This window comes from Amblyomma maculatum, chromosome 10 (genome assembly GCF_055883805.1).
Source record: "Amblyomma maculatum isolate TAMU_Amacu chromosome 10, ASM5588380v1, whole genome shotgun sequence".
Lineage (NCBI taxonomy): Eukaryota > Metazoa > Arthropoda > Arachnida > Ixodida > Ixodidae > Amblyomma > Amblyomma maculatum.
Window position 1 is genome coordinate 29577085 of NC_139353.1, and position 23111 is coordinate 29600195.

At 47.8% G+C, this 23111-nt stretch overlaps 1 protein-coding gene across 1 annotated transcript; it reads right to left on the reverse strand.

Annotated features, from left to right (window-relative positions):
• Nucleotides 1-221: 221 nt before the first annotated feature.
• On the reverse strand, nt 222-21208 carry LOC146176012 (uncharacterized). Its single transcript, XM_084581238.1, has 2 exons — nt 20486-21208; nt 222-476 (listed from the first exon to the last, which is right to left on the reverse strand). Exons 1-2 carry the CDS (start codon nt 21206-21208, stop codon nt 222-224), a joined length of 978 nt encoding a protein of 325 aa, XP_084437364.1.
• Between the last annotated feature and the right edge of the window lie 1903 nt (nt 21209-23111).

Genomic DNA, 23111 nt, shown 5'->3' on the forward strand with positions numbered 1-23111 from the left:
CGCTGTGTCGCATCACCGCAGCGTCTCCTTGCGGCTGTCCAGACGTGAACCCCAGCACCTGCGGCAAAATACCCAGAAATGTTGCGCAACAAACACAAACACAAGCAAAGAGACACATTTCTGGGTATTATGCAGCACCAACTAGCCCCTCAAGACGTTATTTTGAGATACCTGCGGCAAAGTTGACCCGCTAGGCTGACATTGCATGAGCACTTGGCAAGTCAACACTCTGTCTCCCGCCCGCACACCGCACACAAGACATCCGCGTTGTCCTTGCCCTCGATCCGCGCGTGCCATTTCTTCGTGCTCAGCACCCCCGAACGGGACTCAAAAAGCAGGGCGCTCCCCAGGGAGTTGTCATAGAACAGCTCCTGAGTGATGTCCCTCTTGTGCGTGGAGTACATACCAAGAGCCGGCTTGGCCGCTGCACCAGTTCGCCACCGCTTGGTCTCCGCCGTTGCAACGTGTTCACGCACCTTCGAAGTAGTCCAGCAGGTGTCTTCAGTGTTTGTCACAGTTGGCAATGGTACCTCATACTTTGCACTCAGTTCACGTACCCTCCTCTTCCAGCGTGTGCATACTCCGCAGTACAAAAGGCAGCGTTGTACTCGATGAACCCAGCGGTCCGCCCCCAGAGTCCACGAACGCATTTCAAAACTAATCTTGGCTACTGCCACCCGGGCCTCGGAGGAGGTCCAGCCAACATCACCCTGCACCGCCTCGTTGGGGGATGAACGATGGGCTCCTAGTGCCCGTCTTCCCACCTCTCTCTGTCTTCGTTACATAAATTCCCGCGTCGAGGACGTGGTACACAACACTGTATTTGAATATGTCAGATCTGGCAACATCACCGCCTTCCATATGGTGCGTAGCACCTCCATTCTGTTGAACGACCACAACGCCTTGGCTCTGAGGACATTCTGGCTGCGCACCGCCTTCGCGCCGCCTTCGCACGGAGGCTGCTCTCGTAGTCTACCAGGTAGGCACGGTGTGTCATGAGTTCTATCCCGAGGTACCTATAGGTTGAAGCCCACGGGATTTCGCGCCCTTGTAGCAGTAGTCTTGGTTCCACAGCCGTCCTGACAAGGTACTGCACTCTTCCTCGTGCTGAATTGTAGACCCAACTGCTCCGCGTGCGCTGTGCAGATATCTAGCAACTTTTGCAGTCCTGCCTCTGAGCCCGCCATAAGCACCATGTCGTCTGCGTACTGCAGGCCTGTAGTGGAGGTGGTGTCCCTTCCCTTGCGGCGCGAGTCAGGTGTCCAGCGAGAGCTGTAACTGATACGGCGCCTTTCATTTCTAATGTACAAATTTGCGATAGTAGCGGTTCACCTGAAAGTGGGGCAAATACCAAGCATTCATTTCATCTAAAATTGACTTAAACGAAGAATAAAAATTAATTAGCAGACAAAAAATTCGGTGTCAAAGGCGCTATAATGTTTACTCTTAGAGGGAAGCTGGAGCATTTTTTATTTTTTTCCTTCGTGTTGTATTCATATCCTCTTGTTCCGGTTGTATCCGGTTGTATATGGGCAGAGAGAGAGAGAAGACTTTATTTACACAGACATGGACCTCGGGGCAGGGGCTCATTAAGGGGGAGGGTCTCCTTGCCGGCTCTCCTGCGCCGCGGTCTCAGAGGTCTTGCAGTAAGCCTCCTCCGCCAGGCGTAGGACGCTATTTTGTTCATCCACATTTGGGCTGCGGATGTAGGACTTCCAGGTAATTCGATCAAGGGGATCAGTTTCTTTAGCTCTCGGAAGCTCGAGCATTTTCGATTTTCTTCCTTCGCGTTGTATTCATATCCTCTTGTTCCGCTCGTATATAGGACCTCATAGCAGTGAAATTCATTTTTCGCGCCATATCAGTAGCAATGCTCCTATATTGAATAGGCGGCACAAGTAAAATATGTGTTGGTTAAAATTAGTAGTAATGATTGATGAGCACTAGGAACTTTCGGTTGTGAAATATTTTCCCGGCAGTTCATTGTTTGCGCACCCAAGCTTCGGGGCTCGTACGCGCATCAGATTTGGCCTGAGCCCCATACTTCCGTTGCCAACACCACGACACTTCATCACTTGTGCTTCTTTTTTCGGGATCCCTGGCAGCACGCTTACGCGCAGCGTCTTTCTCGTAAGCTTTTGAACGACGCCCTTCTTCCGAGCAAGTAACGTGAGGTTAACCTACAAATGGGGGCTCATGGGACTGGCAGCAAAATGTCAGCGTACGCTGCATCATTGACGCTAACTAGACCGATCCTGGCTCACTCTTGCCTGACGCTGGTGTTTAAGGGTGACTTAACCATCTTCCCCAGGAGGTCGTTTTCCAGTGCCTTCCCCTCATTTAAAGGCGAGCGTAGGACATATTTTTTCAAAAGCCAGCAAGTAACAAGGCCGCGCCAGTGTGTCAAGGAAATCTGGAATTACTGCGAACGTCTAACATCCACGTGGGGCCGGGGAATTTGGAACTTAAGTGAATCGATTCATGCCGCTTCATAGCATATTTTTATGGTGCGGTTTAGTGTGGTTTATTGTGCTTAACGACAAAATTTGACTCAGACTTTGAGAGATGCCGTAGTAGAGTACTTCGGAGCCATTTTGACCTCCTGGGGACCTTTAACGTCCACTGAAATCACACAGGACACGGGCGCCAGAAATACCTGGTAAGGTCTTCCACACGAGTGGCAGCTTACGGCTGCATGAGATGCGTTCACTGGTAGCGTTGTTGAAGGATCGGCCTTGCATTTCTGAAGGGCTAGCTTCGATGATCGGCGTCGCCAGACAGCGGCCGGTTTTCACTGGGTACATTTCCCTCAGTCTGATCCTGTACACTTCTTGAGGAAAAGGCCCCGGAAAGCGATGATAAAGCACTAAGTTAAATTAATATTGATTCTGTTGGAGCTGCCATCTTGTTATCACGCAGCAAATTAAATCTTTGGCGCGAGTGCATGTGTGTGCGGCGGGCGCGGGCGCGAAAGACGATGCACCAGTCATTAATGTTCTCTTGTCATATCCTATAAGAAGCAGAGCTTCAGTGCCGAAAAATATTTACCTGCGTTCTAGCTAGCATATCTGTAAGCCATTACTTTTTACTGCCGCTAGAAAAGTAGGTCTAGAACTTTTCCACCATTTATTGACTCCTTATAGACGCAAGCTAATGCTCAAGAATGCACATACGCTCATATTTTTAAGTATCACATCATGGTTGCCACAACATAACGCGTGTTTCATGTTACTCCTGTGTCAAAAATAATGCACTAAGACGAGTTGTCTGAAATCTGTTGTAGCATTGGCTGTTGCAAGCCGATGTTAGTTACAAAAGTGAATGCAGAAGAGACGTCTAATCAGTAAGCTACGATACCCAAGTGGCAAACCGATTAGGACTGGCCTTCCTCTCACGACTGCGTGCTTTGGCTTGTGTGCCACACGCTGTGCAGTCTTTACTTAAACAGACTTCCATCATCTAAGGCGTCACGCAGTGCCTCGTTGCGACTCTTGCAGCTATCGTAACCGTATTTTAAGGAGTGCAAAAAAAAATGGCTTTTCATGGGCATCGCTGTTTGTGCACTTCATTTCGTATTTGCATGACAGAAACAGCCAGTTGTTCGAAATTAGCGGATCTGCTACTGCGGCATCCGTGACTACTGAAAAACCAAACGTTCTACGTGGCAATAACCTCATAAAATCTCGTATAATCGCATAGACTCTCATACGGTTCTCATCATTATCATAAAATATCGTACATAATTTATGATAATGTACAAGAAGCTATGAGACCTTACGCCATTATATGGGACTTGTATATGATTACGTATGTGAATTGAGTGAGATTGTGTGACAAAATGTGAGGTTATTGCCTCACACAATTTTTTCAGTAAGGATTCGATGTCGCTTTCAGACGTTGTACCCCATGTACAATATACCGTATCTTCGCCATTTGTTTACTTCCTCACCGAGAGCATACTATCGCGTTCTTGTCACCGACACCGCGGTGACTCGAACGCTATAATCTCAGAATCTGAGGCTCCAATAATGAAATGCGCAGGTGGTCGAAGAACTGAGCATTTCACTCATGTACTTTTAATCTGAGGATATCTCGAGTCGGGGCTCCAACGCTTAAGAATGGGGTAGCATTGCGCACTAACGAAAAACGTAAGGCGTGCGGAAACTTCAAGAAAGCGCTCACACTTGTGTAACCTTTGTGGCTTGGTTCTATATAACACGCGCTGCACAGTTTAACACGATTTAAATACCTGCATGTTTACTAGAAGATTAATTGGCATTGTCACCGCAGTCGCCATTTTGAGCGGAAAGTCGCAAGCCCCGTCTAGGTGGTAGATGCCAATTGACATGACCTGGCTCTGATTTGTGCGCAGGTTTTATGACGTATACCGACATGGTAATGGGAGGATGAGATGGGAGTGTAATTATTGGGACCCTTCGATTGCGATTCCCAAAGCTACCCCTAGGCCACGCAAGCATGCTTTTATGGAATAGTTAGAGCGGGGTTTTATATGTTTGTTGCCTGGCTTTTTATATAATGTACGTTGCGGCTGCAGGTTAAAGAGCGTGTGTTATAACAGGTACAAATGAACATATTAATGAATGAGTGATTAAAAAATTCGTGTGCGTGAATAGGGATCTGCAAGAGATGGATGTGCGGGTGGGAGCGATGAACTATGCCTCGTCTTACCCTCAAAGCTGGAGCCTAAAGGTCCACCATCCTTTTCTATGTGGTAGAGATAGAAGCTCATTAGGCGTTTTCTCCCCGTAGCTGTCCCACTCGGTGAAACTGCTCTATCCGGGGCGTTGAAATTGTCACATTTGCCCTGTCTTCATTCCCTTTGATGTGGTCTGACTTACCAAGCGTGCTCCTGGCACCAGGTGAGAGTCGAACCGTAAGCAGATTCATAAAATTAGAAGCACGTTGAGACATTCGAGTGAATTGATAGGCGAGTTGTCGGACATCTTTAGCGGAACAGCGAAACAGGACATGGCCAAGAGGAAAGTGAGACCTCACTATGTATAAAATTGCGTGTTGTGAGGACGTTTTCCCAGAGTTAAATTGCCTAAAAAGCATTGCATTTGATCTACACCTGCGAAAATAGCTCGCAAGACTGGTCAGCTTCATGACGCGAATGATGTCGATGAAATAGCTCTGAAGGAATATTACAGCGTGGTACAATCGGAAAAGACAAGTAACCAGTGACAGCACTCTGCGGCGTATGATTGCCACCAGCAGTTGTCGCATCGAAACCCCCGCCATTCGCTTCGATATTTCGGTTTATACATTAAGCGTAGTGATGCAGTTTGTTCTATATAATGAGCTTTGCTGTTCTTTCTGGGCTATACCGTAACGATACACCCATCTCAATGATCGAATATATGCTCTGTCATTGCAAAGTGTCATAAATATTCAGAAACTGGTTTTGGTTCTTTCAGGTGGCTCGCAAAGGCCTGTCCTTGGGTCCTTGGGGAGCACTCTGTAGGCATCCGACAGCTGGTGAAAACTTCGTTGCTGACAGATTTTCTTTGACAGTGGAGACCACTTAGAGCTGCCTGACCATGGGTGAGCACTGGTCTTATTGGTACTGTCTTGAGACTACACGAGCTCTATATGTTTACATCAAGCTCATAACAAACGATATGCAATCCGAGCAGAATATCACTAACCCTGATAACACTTTTCCTGTCTTCCAGGTGACCAGTCGACTGTGGAAGGAAGTATTGAAATTTGCATCCAATCGCATTGAAAATTGATAAGTGCGCTGAAAATAACGGAGTGATTTGTAGAAATTAACGTCGTACACGGTGGCGGAATTAGAAGGGAAAGCCAAGACAAACTAGACGTGGCAAACATTCTCAAACGAAATTTCCGTCAGAGGGGATAAAATTCCTAAATTTTCTACTTTCAAGTGCCGCTATTTGTACGCGCATTTTAGCCAATTTTTCGGGTGTGGAGTGAACTATTCTGACGTCCTTCATCAAATTATGCGCCACTTTTTAAACTAAAGGTGCAGCAACAGATATTCAATAAACTTTCGGTTGGGGCTAGTTGGTGCGTTATTCTCTGTCCCGAGCAAGCTGTTCAAGCTGTACTCCCGCACGTGCGGTGATGGAAGGCTGATAAACGAAAAGTTCTAGAGGGCACTTTGAACCACTAAAGTGCGATGAGGCGAAAGCCATTATAGCGCTATGGATCGTAGCCCTCCACTACGGCACCACTATCTCCCTCTCTTTTTTCGCTCCCACCTTCCTCCCTTCCTTTATGGCGGGGTACATGTGTCCGCGCAGAATTGTGACAGATACTGTGCCTTTTATATTCTTTAAGTCAATTTCAAACGCTGCTGATGCCTGCTGTACAAACGCCTCCTAGACATCTGGGTCTGCTTCTGTTTGCTGTGGGGTGCGGCGTTCGAGGGAGCGCCAAATGAAAGTTGCGTACGACGCCTGGATCGGACTCCCGACAGGTTCAGCTTCGTCTTTGCATTGGGTGGTGGAGTTGGTGGTTGCTCCTGGCCCTACGGGGCTGGGACTGGTAGGTCACTGCCACTTGCGGCGGGGGTATAGTATTCTAGTTCACTATAGGCGGGGGCTAGCCTGCCACCATATTTTCATCAGTTGTAGGCCGTCATTGCACCCGCTACCCTTTCGGTGGTGGACGACGGCTGTTGCGACACGCGTCTTTCTTCCCCTTTTCTTTTTTTTTCTCTATTTTCTCTTCTGTCCGCACGAGGGGAATCGCATCCACTGATCATTGTCCCTAAGGTCTGGCAGTGCGTGAAACGCCCAGACCGGGTTCATGAAGGTATTAGTTCATAGCCGCCTCCACGTGATAGCTTCTCTATTATTTAGGCTAACATCTGGTGTGGGTACCAGTCTGCGTCCCAATTTATAATGGTTGATGATTTTCCCGTAATCTTGCAGACGCTCGTCTTATGCCCAGTGTTCGGGAGGTTCGACGGCTACCCGGAAGTAGGGAGCGCGGGCTAGCTCTTGAGCCGTCTCGTTACCAGGGACTGCAGCGTGAGTGGGTGTCCAAATCAACTAAATTTTCCTATTCAGCTCTTTTCCGTGCGTTGAACAGGAAAATTCAGTTAATTTGGACACCCGCTACAGCGGCCGAGAGCCACCTCTTCCTTCAAAATGAAGGCTTCGTTCATTCATTCATTCCTATTCAGCGTTCTTTGGGTGAGGATTTTGGCTGCCTCCGGGAATATTCTCCCCTTTCAAAAATTTTGGATGGCAGTTTTTGCTGTCGCTAATTATGAACCTGCTTCCGTTCCTACGAAAGCTATCGCTATCGCAACTTCCTCCGCAGTCTCTATGTTGCGGCCTCTGATGGCTGCCGCGGATACCGGCGCCCCTCGGTCATCGAATACCGAGGCTACCACCGCACCTGTCCTGCCACTTACCGCATCAACATAGACTGCTTCCTTCGCTCCCGTGTTCTTCAACAGTCTCTCTATAGCTTCGGCTCGTTTGGCCCTTCTTTCTACATTAAATTCTGGATGCGTGTTTCTAGGAAAGGGGGGCTTTCGTCTGGTGACGTCATGATCAGTAGTGACGGTACATGGCGCGCCCCTTGTCGAATACAACCAGCGTTCCATTGAACGCATCGAATTTCACCGACGTTCTATAATTCGTTTCCACAAAAAGGCGCAGTATCTGTCACTCGCGGAATCCCGCTATCCTCACAATAGACGAGGGGAATTATGAAAAACGCTTCACGATCTGGGGCGTTTGTGAATGTATAGAGATTCCACCGTGTGTTCGCCATTTTTGTGTGGGGAAGTACTTCGGATTGCACGCGCCAAACCAGCTTGTTTTATCGCGTTCGCTCTGGAGGAGTTGGTTCGGCACATATGTATTTGCGCCGTTTTATGTTCTTTCGTGATACGAAGGACCCATTTTTACGAACTGTGTTTCAGGTTAGGTTGAAGAAAGTGCTACCAGATTTAGTTGTAGGTTCGGTGAGCATGCAACGGAGGATTTTCGGAATCCTTAAAGAAGTGTACATGTCATGTCGTGTATTGCAAGCCCGTTTTTTTGTATGAATATTTATCAACAGTGACGCGAAAGAAAGTTTACAAGGACTTGTGCGATGTCTTTCTCCTGATCCCATTGTATAGATTGTTGTACTGTGCAGGTCCATGGAAGTCAGTCCTTAAACGAGTAAAAAGTATGGCCGTACCAGGGGGAACAAGAACTTTGTATTTCAAGCTGCATAGCAATACACAAGAAGTTAAGACTTATTTAGAAATGGAGGGGTTTTTTGCACATTAGGAAAATCACTGTTTCATATGCCGCAAACCAAAAACTATCAAGCACGTTGTTTTTAGACTTTTGGGAAGCCGTTTTCTTCTGTGACATTCTACAACAAACAAATAAAAAAGACCTACCCGTGGATGCATTCGAAATCCGATTTTTACCAATTGAAGATGATGATGGCCTACCGCTGGACATGATCATGTTATTGGGCCTGCTCAGTATCTGGCGATTCAGAATGGCTTTCAGGCATGCAGACGTTGATGCGAGGAAAATACTGACATTTTCGTGAAGCCATTGCGAGTTTTATTGAAGTTTTCAAGACGCAAGGCGAAGTGTCTGAGTAGCTTCCGAGAAGTGAAGTGTTGTTGCAAATGCCTGATTTGTAATAAATCACGCAGTCCAAATCACGTGGATTTTAACCCATGTTGTGTGTTTGTGGAGTAATGTTTTTTATGTGTAAAATCTGATAATAAATTTGGCAATAAAGAAAAAAGAAATCAGGGGCGTGGCGCAGTTGGTAAAGCGCTTGAATGGGGATCCAAGAGATGGAGGTTCGATTCCCGGCGGAGAAAAGGTTTATTTATTTGTATTTAACTATCTGCCTCGAAAGTGTGGCACCCTCTGTCGACAGCCTATGCGGACAGCTCCTGCTGACAACGATCAGGCATTAAAGGCTTTTGCCTTAATGTGGCAGCAGGACTTGCGGGAGCTTGTCATAAATTTTAGCTGTCGTAATGATGATGGGGCCTCAACTTATTGTGATGTTAAGTCCGCTTGTTTACCGTGGTGCTACTGCTTTATAGTTAGGGCACTATGCAAATTTCTGTGGATGTAATCAGGGTTAAAGCTACACTTGTAGACTTGTTAACTTGTTAACAACGCTTGTTAACTTATAGAGGTGAGGGTTCTATATTTTGTTCTTAAGTAAAATGGTGTGTAGATTCCCTTGTCTTTGTACCCTAATTACACTAATACGTTCATTAATAGAGTGGCATGTTTTTTTTTTTTTTTTTTTTTTTTTTTTTTTTTTTATAGCTGCCATGTCGTCAATGGGTAAGTGAGCCATACTCTGCCCAGATTGGTGGCAATGACTCGTAACTTATTCGCAACTGGCTGTGTATTTCCGAGACCCGTAATTGAAAAGTAGTCTAATCAAACCTCTAATCAAAGTCTAATCAAAAGGAAGTACAATAAAAAAAAGCGTTTTCTATTTATAAACCGTCCAGTCGATCTTTGCGTTCCTGACATTTGGGAAAGTTCGTGTTTCACCGGGCAAGTGGAAGCAATTAGAAAACATTTTGTTCATATTCGCCCACGAAATTACAGCGAAACGGAGTATCTTCCCCCGCAGGAGTTAAGCAGTTGCTCAAGCCTTGCGTTATTTAGGGCTAAACAGAACATAGATCGAAAATTCCTAGAATTAGGCCCCTCCATATCTTGAGGCACGCACCTACCGCGTGTAGCAGTCATTTTCTTCTTCCCAATAATCGCTTTTGACTAAGAACCATTTGAGTAAAGAGGACTGTTTTTTTTCCCACGGAAGTGGCTCTTGATCCCTTAGTAACGTACCCCGCTCGTGTCATTGAAATGAACGTATGAACGTAATTAGTTAATTCCTTTTTTCGAGATGTTTTCGGCACGTGCCACAGGAGGTGGCACAAATCTGCAGACTTTTTTGAAGCTTTGGCTTCGATTCCGCGATGCGACAAAAGGGAACCAATATTGAAATTAGGAGGACAGGCTCCGACAACAGGGAACATACTTAAACATAGAACAGGCTTCTCCTTGATGTTGTGTGCACTTGCGTTCATGTGCGTTTCTTGCCGCGGAGTTGTAATGAATGTGGTCAAAAACCGTTTATAGTTTAAAACCTGGAATATGCAGCTCGAGTTCTTGCGAACACAGCCCTCACCGGAAAGGTTAACTCCTTGATGTCCGTTCTTCCCCAGCATGAAACGCACCCTTGAAACGGATTTGACTTAACTGTGTTCAATGAGAATTGCCGTTCCCATTCTACACTTACGTGAAAATATAAACATGTTCATCGCACAAGTTGCCCCCGCTACCTAGTAAGCTCGCATAAAACGCGTTGTGGAAGCATTCGCAGCTGATAAGTCCATGTGGCATTTTCCGACAGCTTTATACAGGGCTGGCAAACTCAACACTGCGAGGCTGTATTCAACGAGTTCCTAAAACACTTTCTAGCTGGGCTTCATTCCACTGCCGAGAACGAATTCACGCGTTGCCAATTACCTCAACCCAATGAAGCAAATAGTCTTTCCGTCTTGTCGCTGCAGCGCCAGAAGTGCGTGGCACTTGCACAACAATCAATACCACCAGCGCGCGTTCTGCTATGTTGGTGAACAAAGCGTTCTGCTATGTTGGTCGACCAGTCCGCACTAAGCGGACGAAGGACAAATTCATGACCAAATTATTGCGACCATATGTAAGAGAACCTTGCTTGCGCTGCCAACCCGTGCTGAACAATCCAGATTGTAGTCACACGGTGCCCGCTGTGAATTTAGGTATGGTTTCGCGCGCGCAATGGTTGTACCGTCTTGCGTTTGCCGACGATCATGCAATGTCTTGAGAGCTTGCGCGCAAGGCGCACTCATGCACACAACAGCCAGTCGTGTACAGAAATGCACCAAAGGAATCGTGCAATCTTCTGTGCTCAAGGATGCAGGATCGGATCCCGGATTCGGCGGCCTCTTTTCGATGGCGGTGAAAAGCAAGGCGCTCGTTTGCTGTGCGATGTTAGTGCACGTTAAAGAACCCCAGACGGTCGATATCTCCGGAGTCCTGCACTACGGCGTCCTGATAGCCTTAGTCGCTTTGGAACGTTAAAGCCCTCAAACTACACAAGACTGTTCACGCCATACCCACGCTCTACATAACCAAACTTCTTTTTCAGAGAGCAGCCAGGTGTCCAGTAAGTACCGAGCGTTCACTTGATCCATCTTTTATACTTCTACAGTCTAAGCCAAACTTTTGTCCTACAGGACATAAAATCGCCTATCGTCCAAACCAGTCCCCTATCAAAAATTTACTAATTTCTTGAAATAATTATTGCCGCTCAGTTGCTTGCCATGGGAGTCTATAGACTTCTTTCACGGAAACTGGTAGTCCACAGCAAAGTGTTATAGTTAGTCAGTATAAAATAATGCTACAAACTGCGGCCTGAATGTGAATATTACTTCTCTTTATTTTGTTTACCCAAAAGATTTATTTTTGGGTTCTTTTTGTTTCTGCGAGTTTATTATTCATTGTTTCAACCTAGTGCAGACAGGGACCCTTAGATTATATTCAAGTGGTACAATGCGAAAACCTTTTTTTTTTACAGTATATATATAATATGATGCGTTGTAGAGTAACCATCACACATTAATGTAACACATTACCCTGAAAGTCCACTAACGTAATTCTGTGGGTCAGGAGATGGAATTTGTAGTTGCGCCTAAACTGCCGCTTTACTAGCGATAGCAGCCACGTTGCACTGATGAATGGTAGTTAATTGCTACGCGAGACAAGTGAGTTTCGGAAGCTGCCCAAGGAACACAAAGTAAAAGTATTGCGCCGTTGAAGGAAAGAGCGTGGGTTGCTGGCAAGTACTGATGCATGTTTATGCCGGAACAAGCAACGCAGCTTGGTTAGCGAAGGAATGGACACTACATACCACCGCCATGAAAACGTTGCGGCGAGGATCCGTGGCTCAGAGGCCACGGGGATATGTGCTAGCCACAAACATGGAGTATCCGAGGTGCCAGGTTGGTGGACTCGTCTGGACACACTGCCACATCCCTCCCCTCCACCACTATACACTGCCGCCACGTAAAACCCCGCAATATGTACCGTCATTACTGGCTCTCTATGAATGCACCAACCAGCTTAAAGCACACGACGACGCCGCAGCACCGCACTTGTCCCAAGGCATGAATACGCTTTCCCAACGGCCCGAGCAGCTGTTAACACAATACCGTCAAAGGTCTCCTCCCGAAAGCCCGGCATCAGCGCAATAGGCTTTTTTTTAGCAATATTCAATATCGTCGCTTTGGCAGGAGGAAGTTGGCGGGTAACATGGCCGGCATTTGATTGGCCTGCAGATGGTTACATCACGAGATCTAGTGACGTGCAATAGTTAGCATAAAGCTGCCAACATAGATAGGTTATTTGTTTTAGATGGAAAGGTGCGATGGAGCCGAAACATCCAATACATTTGGATTTCAATTTAGACAAGCTACTCGTAAGTTACGCAGACACGTTTGGACGGGTAAATAAAGCCTATCCGTATTTTGGCGGCTGGCCTCTCGCGCAACGCGCTGGTCTTCGACTGAGTATGCGTAAGGTAATATATGCACACATTGAAGCATTATCAATTAAGCTTGCGGCAAGCAGCATGTAGTCAAACAAAAATTCATGAGGGCAGCCTCATATGGGATTCATTAACCCGGTCCCACCATACTGCAAAGGAGGGGCTTGTCTCCCCTAAATTTTCGAAATAGCTTCGCAATCAACAGCACTGGTTGTCTGAAACTGCGTGTGAACTGACGGGGGTGCACACACCCCATCGTCTTTTCAGGATTGACCAGTACCAGAGTACGTGCGATGCAGGTAGCAGCATAGCGGGCGCACAGACGCATGCACCGGAACTAAGGCAGAAATCCAAGTGCCTCGCGAGTTGTTAGCCGTGGCCGTTGCGGAATTGCGCAGATAAGCGCCTGCACAAGGAGCCGCGTTAACCGCAGGGCTGATGTGAATGTGTGTACAAAGTGAGAAGAAAACAGCTCAGTCGAGCTTACGTTGCGCGATGGGATAGCGGCTGTCTACTACTAGGGACGGCACGTGCTCAGTCCATCACCGGCAGGATTATGACGGATCCGTTTAGGGAAACTTCCCTGACATAACAGTGCACACACAAGACACCGCATTTCATTTCGACACAGCACGAAACAGTGTACAAAATAGTTAAGCAAACCACTACGCAAAAACACGCGAGCATTCCTATTGCCTATTTGAACGGTGCATTCCAAAAGCGTGTTAAGTCGAACTGAAGTATACTTCTGGCGACTGCACGTCAGGGCAAGGTCAAAAGCAAGCCGCAACTTGAGAAAAGTTGCAATGAGACAGATTTCCCTAACACCGACGACTGCTGCAAAGCAACTCGGGATAGGTGATTCACCTGAAAAAAAAAAAAAAAAGCTAAAATAAAGGGTCTGCTTAAAAAGGTGGGGCTGGGAAACCATCTTCCAGCAATAGGTTTTCATCAGCTTCAGGCTATACCTGTACTGGTTTTGAGATAGACAACGGCGGAGTGGCTGACAGGCTGGAGCGCTCAAGATTGAAATGCAATCGGGTCATGTTACGCATAGTCCACCTTAAAGGTGAATGATTACAACTGTCAACTGATTCCATTAGTCGGTTACTAAATGAATGTCTAGGATGTGGGAATATAAACATTTCTACGTGCCTTTGAAAACACCGTTACTGGAGACTTTTATTTAGTGCTTGAACGGTATTTGGAGCGCAAGGTAAACAGTGTCAACAAGACGTAGCTGAAGGTTGGTTGAGTGGCACTTTAGGTTTGACGCTGAGTGCATGCAAGAAAAACTATTTTTTCGGTGACAAACATTTCGCAACCTCAAGGACCTGGGCATAAAATTTTGTGCAGGACGTTCCAGATTAAAATTAGAGAGAGAAAGAAGGCTACACAGTATGAAACAGGCAATGAACAAGGGTTAAAGAAGGCCTCAGTTTGAAAGCCGAGACGTTTCGACTAGTGGACTTGATTTTTCCTGGGCACAGACGAAGACAAGTCCACTAGTCAAATTGTCAGCTCGGCTTGCGAACTGGGGCTGCCCCTATACCTTTGTTCATTGCTCTTTCATACCATTCAAAGAAGTGGCATCTTGGTGTCATGACGAATTGTATGTTAAACGGGCTCCATAATAGATTAGAGCTTGTTTTCCTCTCTTTCTCTCTGCTAAGTTTTGTCTCAACATTTGCTTTCTACAGCCGCCGACGCAGGAGGGCAAGTATCGACCCTGACAACATACAAACTCAGAATCCTTGTGGTCTGCCTACAGTCCTGAGATCACATTGTTATCAATCTCTACCTGCATTTTTTAGCAGTTGCGCGTGTCAAAAAATAGTTGGTTCACAGGAAGGGAAAGGCGCAGTATCTGTCACACTTGTTTCTGTGGACACCTGAACCGCGCCGTAAGGGAAGGGAGGAAGATGGGAGTGAAAGTGAAAAGAAAGAAAGAGGAGCCGTAGTGGAAGGCTACGGAGTAATTTCGACCACCTGGGGATCTTTAACGTGCGCTGACATCGCACAGCACACGGACGCCTCTTCGTTTTGCCTCCATCGAAACGCAGCCGCCGACGTCGGGTTCGAACCCTGGCACTCCGAGCAGTAGTCAGGCGTCTTACCACTGCACCATCCCGGCGGTGCTTGTGCGTGTCACGTTTTCCGAATTTGGAGGTCGTCCTTATGTGGAGTGCATTGCTGCGCTCTAAACAAAAACTTGTTCTTTCATGACATTTCACCACTAATTTACTACTACCAGTCATTTACTACTGATTGCATAGTGCCCACTCTGCTGGCTATTACCATCGGTGTCTCAGTCCGGTTGGCGCGTTCCTTTGCTCTCGTCACACAGCCTAAGATCGTCTACATGATGGGAGGGGATTTACACCTCTTCACTCTGCCAATTGCTAGTCATGGCTGGTTGTCGTTAGATCACCTACTGTTTGCCAGGCCGACAGGTCGCGTGTTACGGAGAATACGGCGACCACTACGACGTAGAGTCCAGGAACCCACGCCATAAGCACCGCCCTAAAATTTGATTACCTAAATTTTATAATCATTAAGCCCTGCAACATGCATAATGCCCATCGTAATGTACAATTTACATGCAAACCACAGTAAGGTATCCTTCTATTTTTGCAAACGCTGTATATTTGTACATGAGCATTGAACTGCTCTATTAAACAGGACGACCAGATATTCATTGTCTTTTATTCTTACCTAGCGGCATACACTTGCGTCAAGATCGTTACATAATGACGACAGGCCCGAAGTTCGAAAAAAAAAATATAAGAAACAACACCGTCCAGAATCAAGAACTTGCCGTTCTTAGCGTACCCACGAAGTATGTTTTATTTTATTTTTATTTTATTTACACCAGTGCAGCTAGCGTTGCAGTCAGCCTTAAGAAGGACTGGGTCATATACAAACCTCAGAATTCAGAATATATGGATAAAAAGCCCACTGTACAGTTTTACATAGAGTAGTGGCAAGCGACTCATAAAAGAAAAGAACGATTTAACAAATAAAGACAGGCACGGCTGAAAATTGTTAAAAATAATTAAAAACGTAATATGCGCATTGAAATAAAAAAGCAAGAAAGAAGTACAATGTAAGAACGTTTCTTATGCATGCACAACCAACCATGCCAATAAAAAAAAAAACGTTGCTGACTTTGGCAGAAGGATATGATTGACTCAACAGATGGATTTATAGGCATAGACAAACGAAGAAAGAATTTATCGGCATAGAAACGCCGAGATGTGAATGATGACACCTCTAACGATTCAACAGTCCCTGTTGAATGTATCATTCTTTCGGGGGAAGTATGATGACTGCTTGAAAAGTTAGGGATGATAGAATGCTTTAGTTTTTTCAGATAAGAACGCGTCGGTTTTCCGAGAAGAGTCTAGATAGGTTTCAAAGTTTCTGTCAAGCTTAGAGCAAATTTTCACGTATATATATTTTAGTCGGCTACCGTGAGTGCAGCTGTCTTTCTAACCAGGGTATCTGGAAGATGCATTCCAATTGAGAGAAACAATTTTATCGCCCCTCCAGTAGTGGATGTGTTTATCTTACTGATCTTTGAATGCAGAGATCCCGTACTATGGAAGAGTATTCATGGACAGGTCGAACGACAATTTTATGTGATGTTAAGCGGGGATCCAGGCACTGGTAGCGGGCACTGGTAGCGAGCAGGACCGGAGCAGGGGTGGCCTAACTTGCAGTCAGCTAGTCCGCAAAATCACTTTTTCTTCCTCCTTCTCGGTGATCTGCCCATTTAATAGGAACCTCTTCTTTACAATCTGGCCCCCGCAGAAAGGAGGAGCCATCCTGGCGACTCAAGGAGACGAAAGGAATGCGGGATCGTAGTAAGGCTTCAAACGGTCGACGTGAACAATCTCACGCCCACGGCGGCGAAGGTCGGTGGATGCGGCGAGCGGTTCAATTAGGTAATTCACTGGAGAAGTCTGTTGGAGCACTAGGTAGGGTCCGTGGTACTTGGAAATAAACTTGCTGCTCAGACCGGGTGGTGTCGATGGGACCCAGAGCCACACGTGAGAACCGGGAGAAAATTGGTGGACAGAGTGGCTGCTGTCGCTGTGCGCTTGTTTCTGGGCTTGCTCGTCCGAAGTTAGTGAGCGAGCCAGTTTGCGACATTCTTCAGCGTACCTGGCAGCTGCTGAAAGCGATGTATACTCTGAGATATCAGAACGGTAGGGAAGGATGGTGTCGAGTGGAGACGAAGGTTCACGCCCGTACAGCAGAAAAAATGGCGAGAATCCGGTAGTTGCTTGAACGGCGGTGTTGTAGGCGTAGGTTATAAATGGAAGAATCTTGTCCCAATCGGAGTGATCGGAGGCGATGTACTTGGACATCACGTCACCTAGTGTGCGATTGAAGCGCTCTGTCAGTCCGTTGGTTTGAGGGTGGTACGCGCTGGATGTCCTGTGGATGGTTTGACATTCGTGTAGGAGCGCTTCGACAACTTCGGATAGGAAAGATTTGCCTCGATCACTTAGAAGTTCTCGGGGGGCACCGTGCCGCAGAATGAAATGATGAAGAAGAAAGGACGCGATAGTGGGTCCCGTGGCATCCTGAAGTGCTGCTGTCTCCGCATAGCGAGTAAGGTGATCGACGGCCACGATTATCCAACGATTTCCTGCAGGTGTGTAAGGTAGAGGTCCATACAAATCGATGCCAACACGATCGAATGGTCGGTATGGGCACGGAAGGTGCTGTAGTGGAGCCGGCTGATGGAGAGGAGGCGGCTTGCGACGTTGGCAATCGATGCACGAACGCACATACTTATTGACGAAGGTATACATACCGCGCCAGTAAAAGCGCTGTCGCAACCGTTCATAAGTCTTAAATACACTCACATGGCCACATTGCGGATCGTTATGGTAAGATGCGCAGATATCACTTCGGAGGTGGCGAGGTACGACAAGCAGCCACTTACGGCCACCTGGCATATAGTTGTGTCGATAGAAAAGATGGTCACGAAGGGCGAAATGCTGCGCTTGACGACGAAGGGCGCGAGGAGCCGGTGAAAGTGACGAGTTCGGAAGAAGATCGATTAGTGATGTAAGCCACGGATCCTTGCGCTGTTCTGATGGCATGTCGTTGATGGACAAAGAAGATAAGGCGGAGCTGGAGGCAGGGTACTACGGAGCGTCAGGCGACATTGGCGAGCGGGATAAAGCGCCTGCGTCGGAGTGCTTACGCCCTGTACGATAGATGACTCGGATATCATACTCTTGTAGTCTAAGCGACCAGCGGGCGAGACGGCCGGTGGGGTCTTTTAGTGAAGACAACCAACATAAAGCATGGTGGTCCGTAACATCAAATGGGCGCCCATACAAGTATGGCCGAAATTTCTGAAGCGCCCAAACAATTGCCAAGCATTCCTTTTCTGTCACCCAGTAGTTGGTCTCGGCCTTGGTCAGCGTTCGACTTGCGTACGCCACAACGTATTCATCAACACCGGCTTTTCGTTGGGCAAGAACAGCGCCGAGGCCGGCGTCGCTGGCATCGGTGTGCACTTCGGTAGGAGCAGCCGGATCGAAATGGCGCAATACGGGGGGTGAGCTAAGTATCGTGCGCAATTTCGTAAAAGCAGTATCGCAAGCCGGCGACCAGGCAGAAAGATCTTTGTGGGCGCTAAGAAGTCGCGTCAGAGGAGCAATGATTTTCGCAGAGTTCCGGACGGAACGCCTAAAATAGGAGCATAAGCCCATGAAGCTGCGTAGTTGCTTGATAGATGTTGGCTTCGGGAACTCAGCGACAGCGCGGAGTTTAGATGGATCAGGAAGGATGCCATCCTTGGACACTGAATGCCCTAAAATAGTAAGTTGGCGAGCGGCGAAATGGCACTTTTTCAGATTGAGCTGCAAACCAGCGTCGCTAAGACATTGCAAGACAGTTTCAAGACGAGTTAGGTGGGTCGTGAAGTCGGATGAAAATACGACGGTGTCATCCAAGTAGCAGAGACATGTGTGCCACTTCAAACCGCAGAGAATATTATCCATCATGCGTTCAAAGGTGGCGGCCGCGTTACACAGGCCAAAAGGCATGACGTTGAACTCATAGAGCCCGTCGGGGGTGACAAACGCTGTCTTGGGGCGATCGTCTTCAGCCATTGGAACTTGCCAGTAGCCAGATCGTAAATCGATTGAAGAGAAAAATTCTGCTCCATGCAAAGTATCCAGCGCGTCGTCTATGCGTGGTAGCGGATAGACGTCCTTTCGTGTGATCGCATTAAGGCAGCGGTAGTCCACACAGAATCGAATAGACCAGTCTTTCTTCTTGACTAAAACGACCGGGGACGCCCAAGGGCTACTGGAGGGCTGAATAACACCTCTACTGAGCATCTCATCGACTTGCTCATCAATAATGTTGCGCTCTGAGGCTGATACACGATAAGGACGTCGGCGTAACGGGGCATGCGTACCAGTATAGATGTGGTGGGCAACAGTTGATGTCCGACCCAAGGATGGCTGCTGGATGTCAAAGGAAGTTCGGAATCGGTTCAGCAAGTCGAAGAGCTTGGCGCATTGATCTGGAGCGAGAGCACTGTCGATGGCTTTGTCAAAGGCAGCAAGAGGCGATGAAGGAGACGAGGAACGAGGTGGGCTAAGGGCACTTATGCTGTCGGAGAATGTGTCGGCACAGGCGGAGAGAAGCGGCGGGACGGTAACAAAATTTTCTGATCGAACAGGGTCGGCATGCCCAACGCACTCGCCACATTGCAACGTGAGTGGATATAACGAATCGTTAGTAATGGCTAGTTCGGTGCGGCCGCTTCGTACACTAAGGACGGCGCAGGGTAGGGGAAGACAGCGTCGCAAGACGAAAAGGTAAGATGGGGTGAAGAGCACTGTACAGTCTTGAAGAGAGGGACAGGTTATAGGTACAATAGCGGCAGATAAAGGCGGGATATCAGCAGCATCCGCAACGTGGCATTTTGCTTCCCCAAGAACGTTAACGGTGGTCGGTGCGGTGCTCAGCGGAGAAAGCTCTACCTCGGCACGAGCGCAATTATTTACGGCGCGATTGCGACACAAGAAGTCCCACCCTAAAATAATGTCATGGGAGCAGTCATGGAGAACGATGAAACTGATGACATAGAGAACGTCCTGAATGGTGACTCGAGCCGTGCAGGTACCGAGCGGTGCGGTGTGCTGAGCAGTGGCGGTGCGCAAAGAAATCCCAGAATACGGCAAAACAACTTTTCGTAACAAGCGGCACAGTCTAACGTTAATAACCGACACAGCAGCACCAGTATCTACAAGCGCAAGAGTACAAACATTTTCAATGGTAAGTTCGATTAAATTATTAGGTGACGAAGCAGGACTTTCACTTGTCGACGAAAGCGCAGTTCTTGCCGGCGGAACTGCGTCTAGTGGTTTTCCGGCATTGGCGAGGTAGAGCGACGACGCATAGGTGACGGCGAGCGACGACGCGGATAGGTTGAGCGGTGGTCGTGCGAGAAGTGGTCAAAGTGAGACGAGGGCTGAGGTGGCGCTCGGGGTGGGGACGGCGGCTGTGCGTAGGCAGCCGGGCTCTGATCGAAAGCGTACGGTGTCGGGCGACGGCGGCAGTGGCGTGCAACATGGCCAGGGAGACCACATGCAAAGCAAATTGGCCGGTTGTCAGATGTGCGCCAAGGGCGTAGAATAGGTGGCGCACGACGCTGAGTGAAAAATGCGCGCTGAGGCGGACCATACGATGGCAAAGGCGTAGGAGGGGGTGGTCTTGCGGCAACCTCAGAATAGGACAGTGGAGTGGGTCCGGACGTCGGAACAGCGTCGGCATGAATGAGCGGAGCCGTCAGTGGTATGGAATGAGGAGTAGGTTGTCGAGGGGGCGGAAGTGCGTCGGCAACTTGTTCTTGAATAACCTGGCGTACGGTCGGAGCCAGTTGTGAGCAGGAATGCGGAACATTTGAAATTAGCGATAATTGCCGTGCAACTCCTTCCCGTACGAAGTCTTTAATTTCCTGAATTAGTCTGGAGCTGACAGGGGCGTCAGACATAGCTGCGATCGTGGCTTCAGGTTGTCGAGGGACGGTGCGCTGCCGACGAAAGTCGTCGTAGCTTTGACACATCGTGACAACTTCACTTACAGTACGGGGCTCTTTTGCCATCAGAATGTTGAATATGCCTTCGTGGATGCCCATCATGATGTGGCGAATCTTCTCGGCTTCAGTAATTGATGCGTTTACACAATGACACAAATCTAAAACGTCTTCGATGTAGCTGGTAAAGGTTTCTCCTGTCTGCTGCATTCGCTCGCGCAAACGGTGTGCGGCGCGAAGCTTGCGAACCGCAGGTCGACCCAAGACATCAACAAATCGGGATTTGAACGAGGCCCAAGTTGGAATGTCAGCCTCGTGATTTGTGAACCATAACTTTGCTACTTGGGTCAGGTAGAAGATCACGTTGTTAAGTTTTAGGATGTCATCCCACTTATTGTGGGTGCTTACGCGTTCATACGAAGAAAGCCAGTCCTCGACGTCTTGATCGTCGGTACCGCTGAAGACCGGCGGGTCCCGCTGGCGAAGCACCCCGGAGCATGGAATAGAAGGGGCCGAGGCAGCGGGGCCGGTGATGTTAGTGCTGGAGTCGATCATTGAGGTAGGAATTCGGCGGCTGCGGAGCTCCAGGGGGAATAAATGGAAGAGAAATCCCGCGACCTCCACCAAGTGTTAAGCGGGGATCCAGGCACTGGTAGCGGGCACTGGTAGCGAGCAGGACCGGAGCAGGGGTGGCCCTAACTTGCAGTCAGCTAGTCCGCAAAATCACTTTTTCTTCCTCCTTCTCGGTGATCTGCCCACTTAATGGGAACCTCTTCTTTACAGTGACAATAATTTAATACCTGAGGGTGAACGCTGCTGCACAGGTCTTAAGTAACCAGGTTCCCTCATAGCTCTCCATAATTTCGCAGAACTGATGCTGCACGAAACACACACACACACACACACACACACACACACACACACACACACACACACACACACACACACACACACACACACACACACACACACACACACACACACACACACACACACACACACACACACACACACACACACACACACACACACACACACGCACGCACGCACACGCACACGCACACGCACGCGCACGCACACGCACACGCACACGCACACGCACACGCAAGCACGCACGCACATGACAGATTCATAATATGGTCGAATATCAGGCGGTGAGACGTCATATTTAGGTACAGTTATGTTTAAAAAGAATAGCGCGGATAACACTAACCGTACGAATAATATTTCAGCGGCTCGAAAGAGTCATCGAGTACCCTCCTTCTCGTTGGAATATGCGTTGCGGTGCTGCTGGTGGCTGGCGGCGGATATGCTATCTTTGGAACAACCTCGGGTGAGTGCACCATGTTTTCACTAATCCAATCACAGTCGCGCTGAGTGAATAGGCTGTTCGTAAAGACCTCTTGGTGTAACGAATTTAAGAGTAGGCGACCTCGGAAATCTCTCTTCAAAGCCTGGGTGGCAACTTTCATTGGGTAACGATGATTCAGAACACCGAACTTTCTAGTCAAAAACATTCCTAGTCAAAAAGCGTTGACTGTGCCGGGACAAGCGAAAACACTACATATTTGATCAACCTTTCTAGATCATGTGTGGAGGCATTCAGCTTAGATCAAATGTGGCAATTATATCGCAAGCTCTATATTAGTCTAGGTTTCGATCAAAGAAGCAGAACTGCTACCTGTTCCGATTTCCCAGAATCGTAATGATACCTGTCTTCGCCGAGACTGGCAGCTCATTTTGATCCCGAGTGTGATTTCATTTTTTAGGAGTTATTTGAACTTTCTTGGGAATTTGAATCTTGCAGGAACATTAGATTAAAAGACATACTCACCGCAATGCGTTCACTTGGGGCAAAACTCACATGGTGACATTATGTTTAAAGTAACCTCCCAGCAAATTTGCCTTCGTTTTACTCTCCTCAAATTCAATAGCATTATTTGGAATTCTTCTCGGACCTACTCCGATGGAACCGTTACTACCGCGATAGACGACGCCATGCTTTCGGAAAAACGAGCTTCTTGTGCTACAACAAAATATAAATGGAGACTTGTCTGGTTTTTAATAAACTAAAGGGCTGTTATACCGCTACCAAACTTAGTCGATGGAGTGATGGCAAAAACTTCATCGTCAGCCCAGTAGCACTTATTAATGTACTGCTCCTTCACACGCTTATGCAGACACAGATGAGGCGGAGATAACCGAGGAATCCAGCGCTAAAGGAGGCCCTGGTGGTCCAGGTGGCCCAGGTGGAGCCCCACCCGGCTTTAAACAGCCGCCAGTTGGTAAGCGTCGCTAATTTTTCCGGTTCCAGCTTGGACATAAAGCTGAACCCCAACCTTATTGCAGAACCTTGCTGGCCTCGCCGATGCAAGATTTTGAGGATATTCTAAGCTTTTCGGTATCTCCTTTATTAAAGCCGTCCTCTACGAATTGACAAGGCGTGTGTAAATAGATG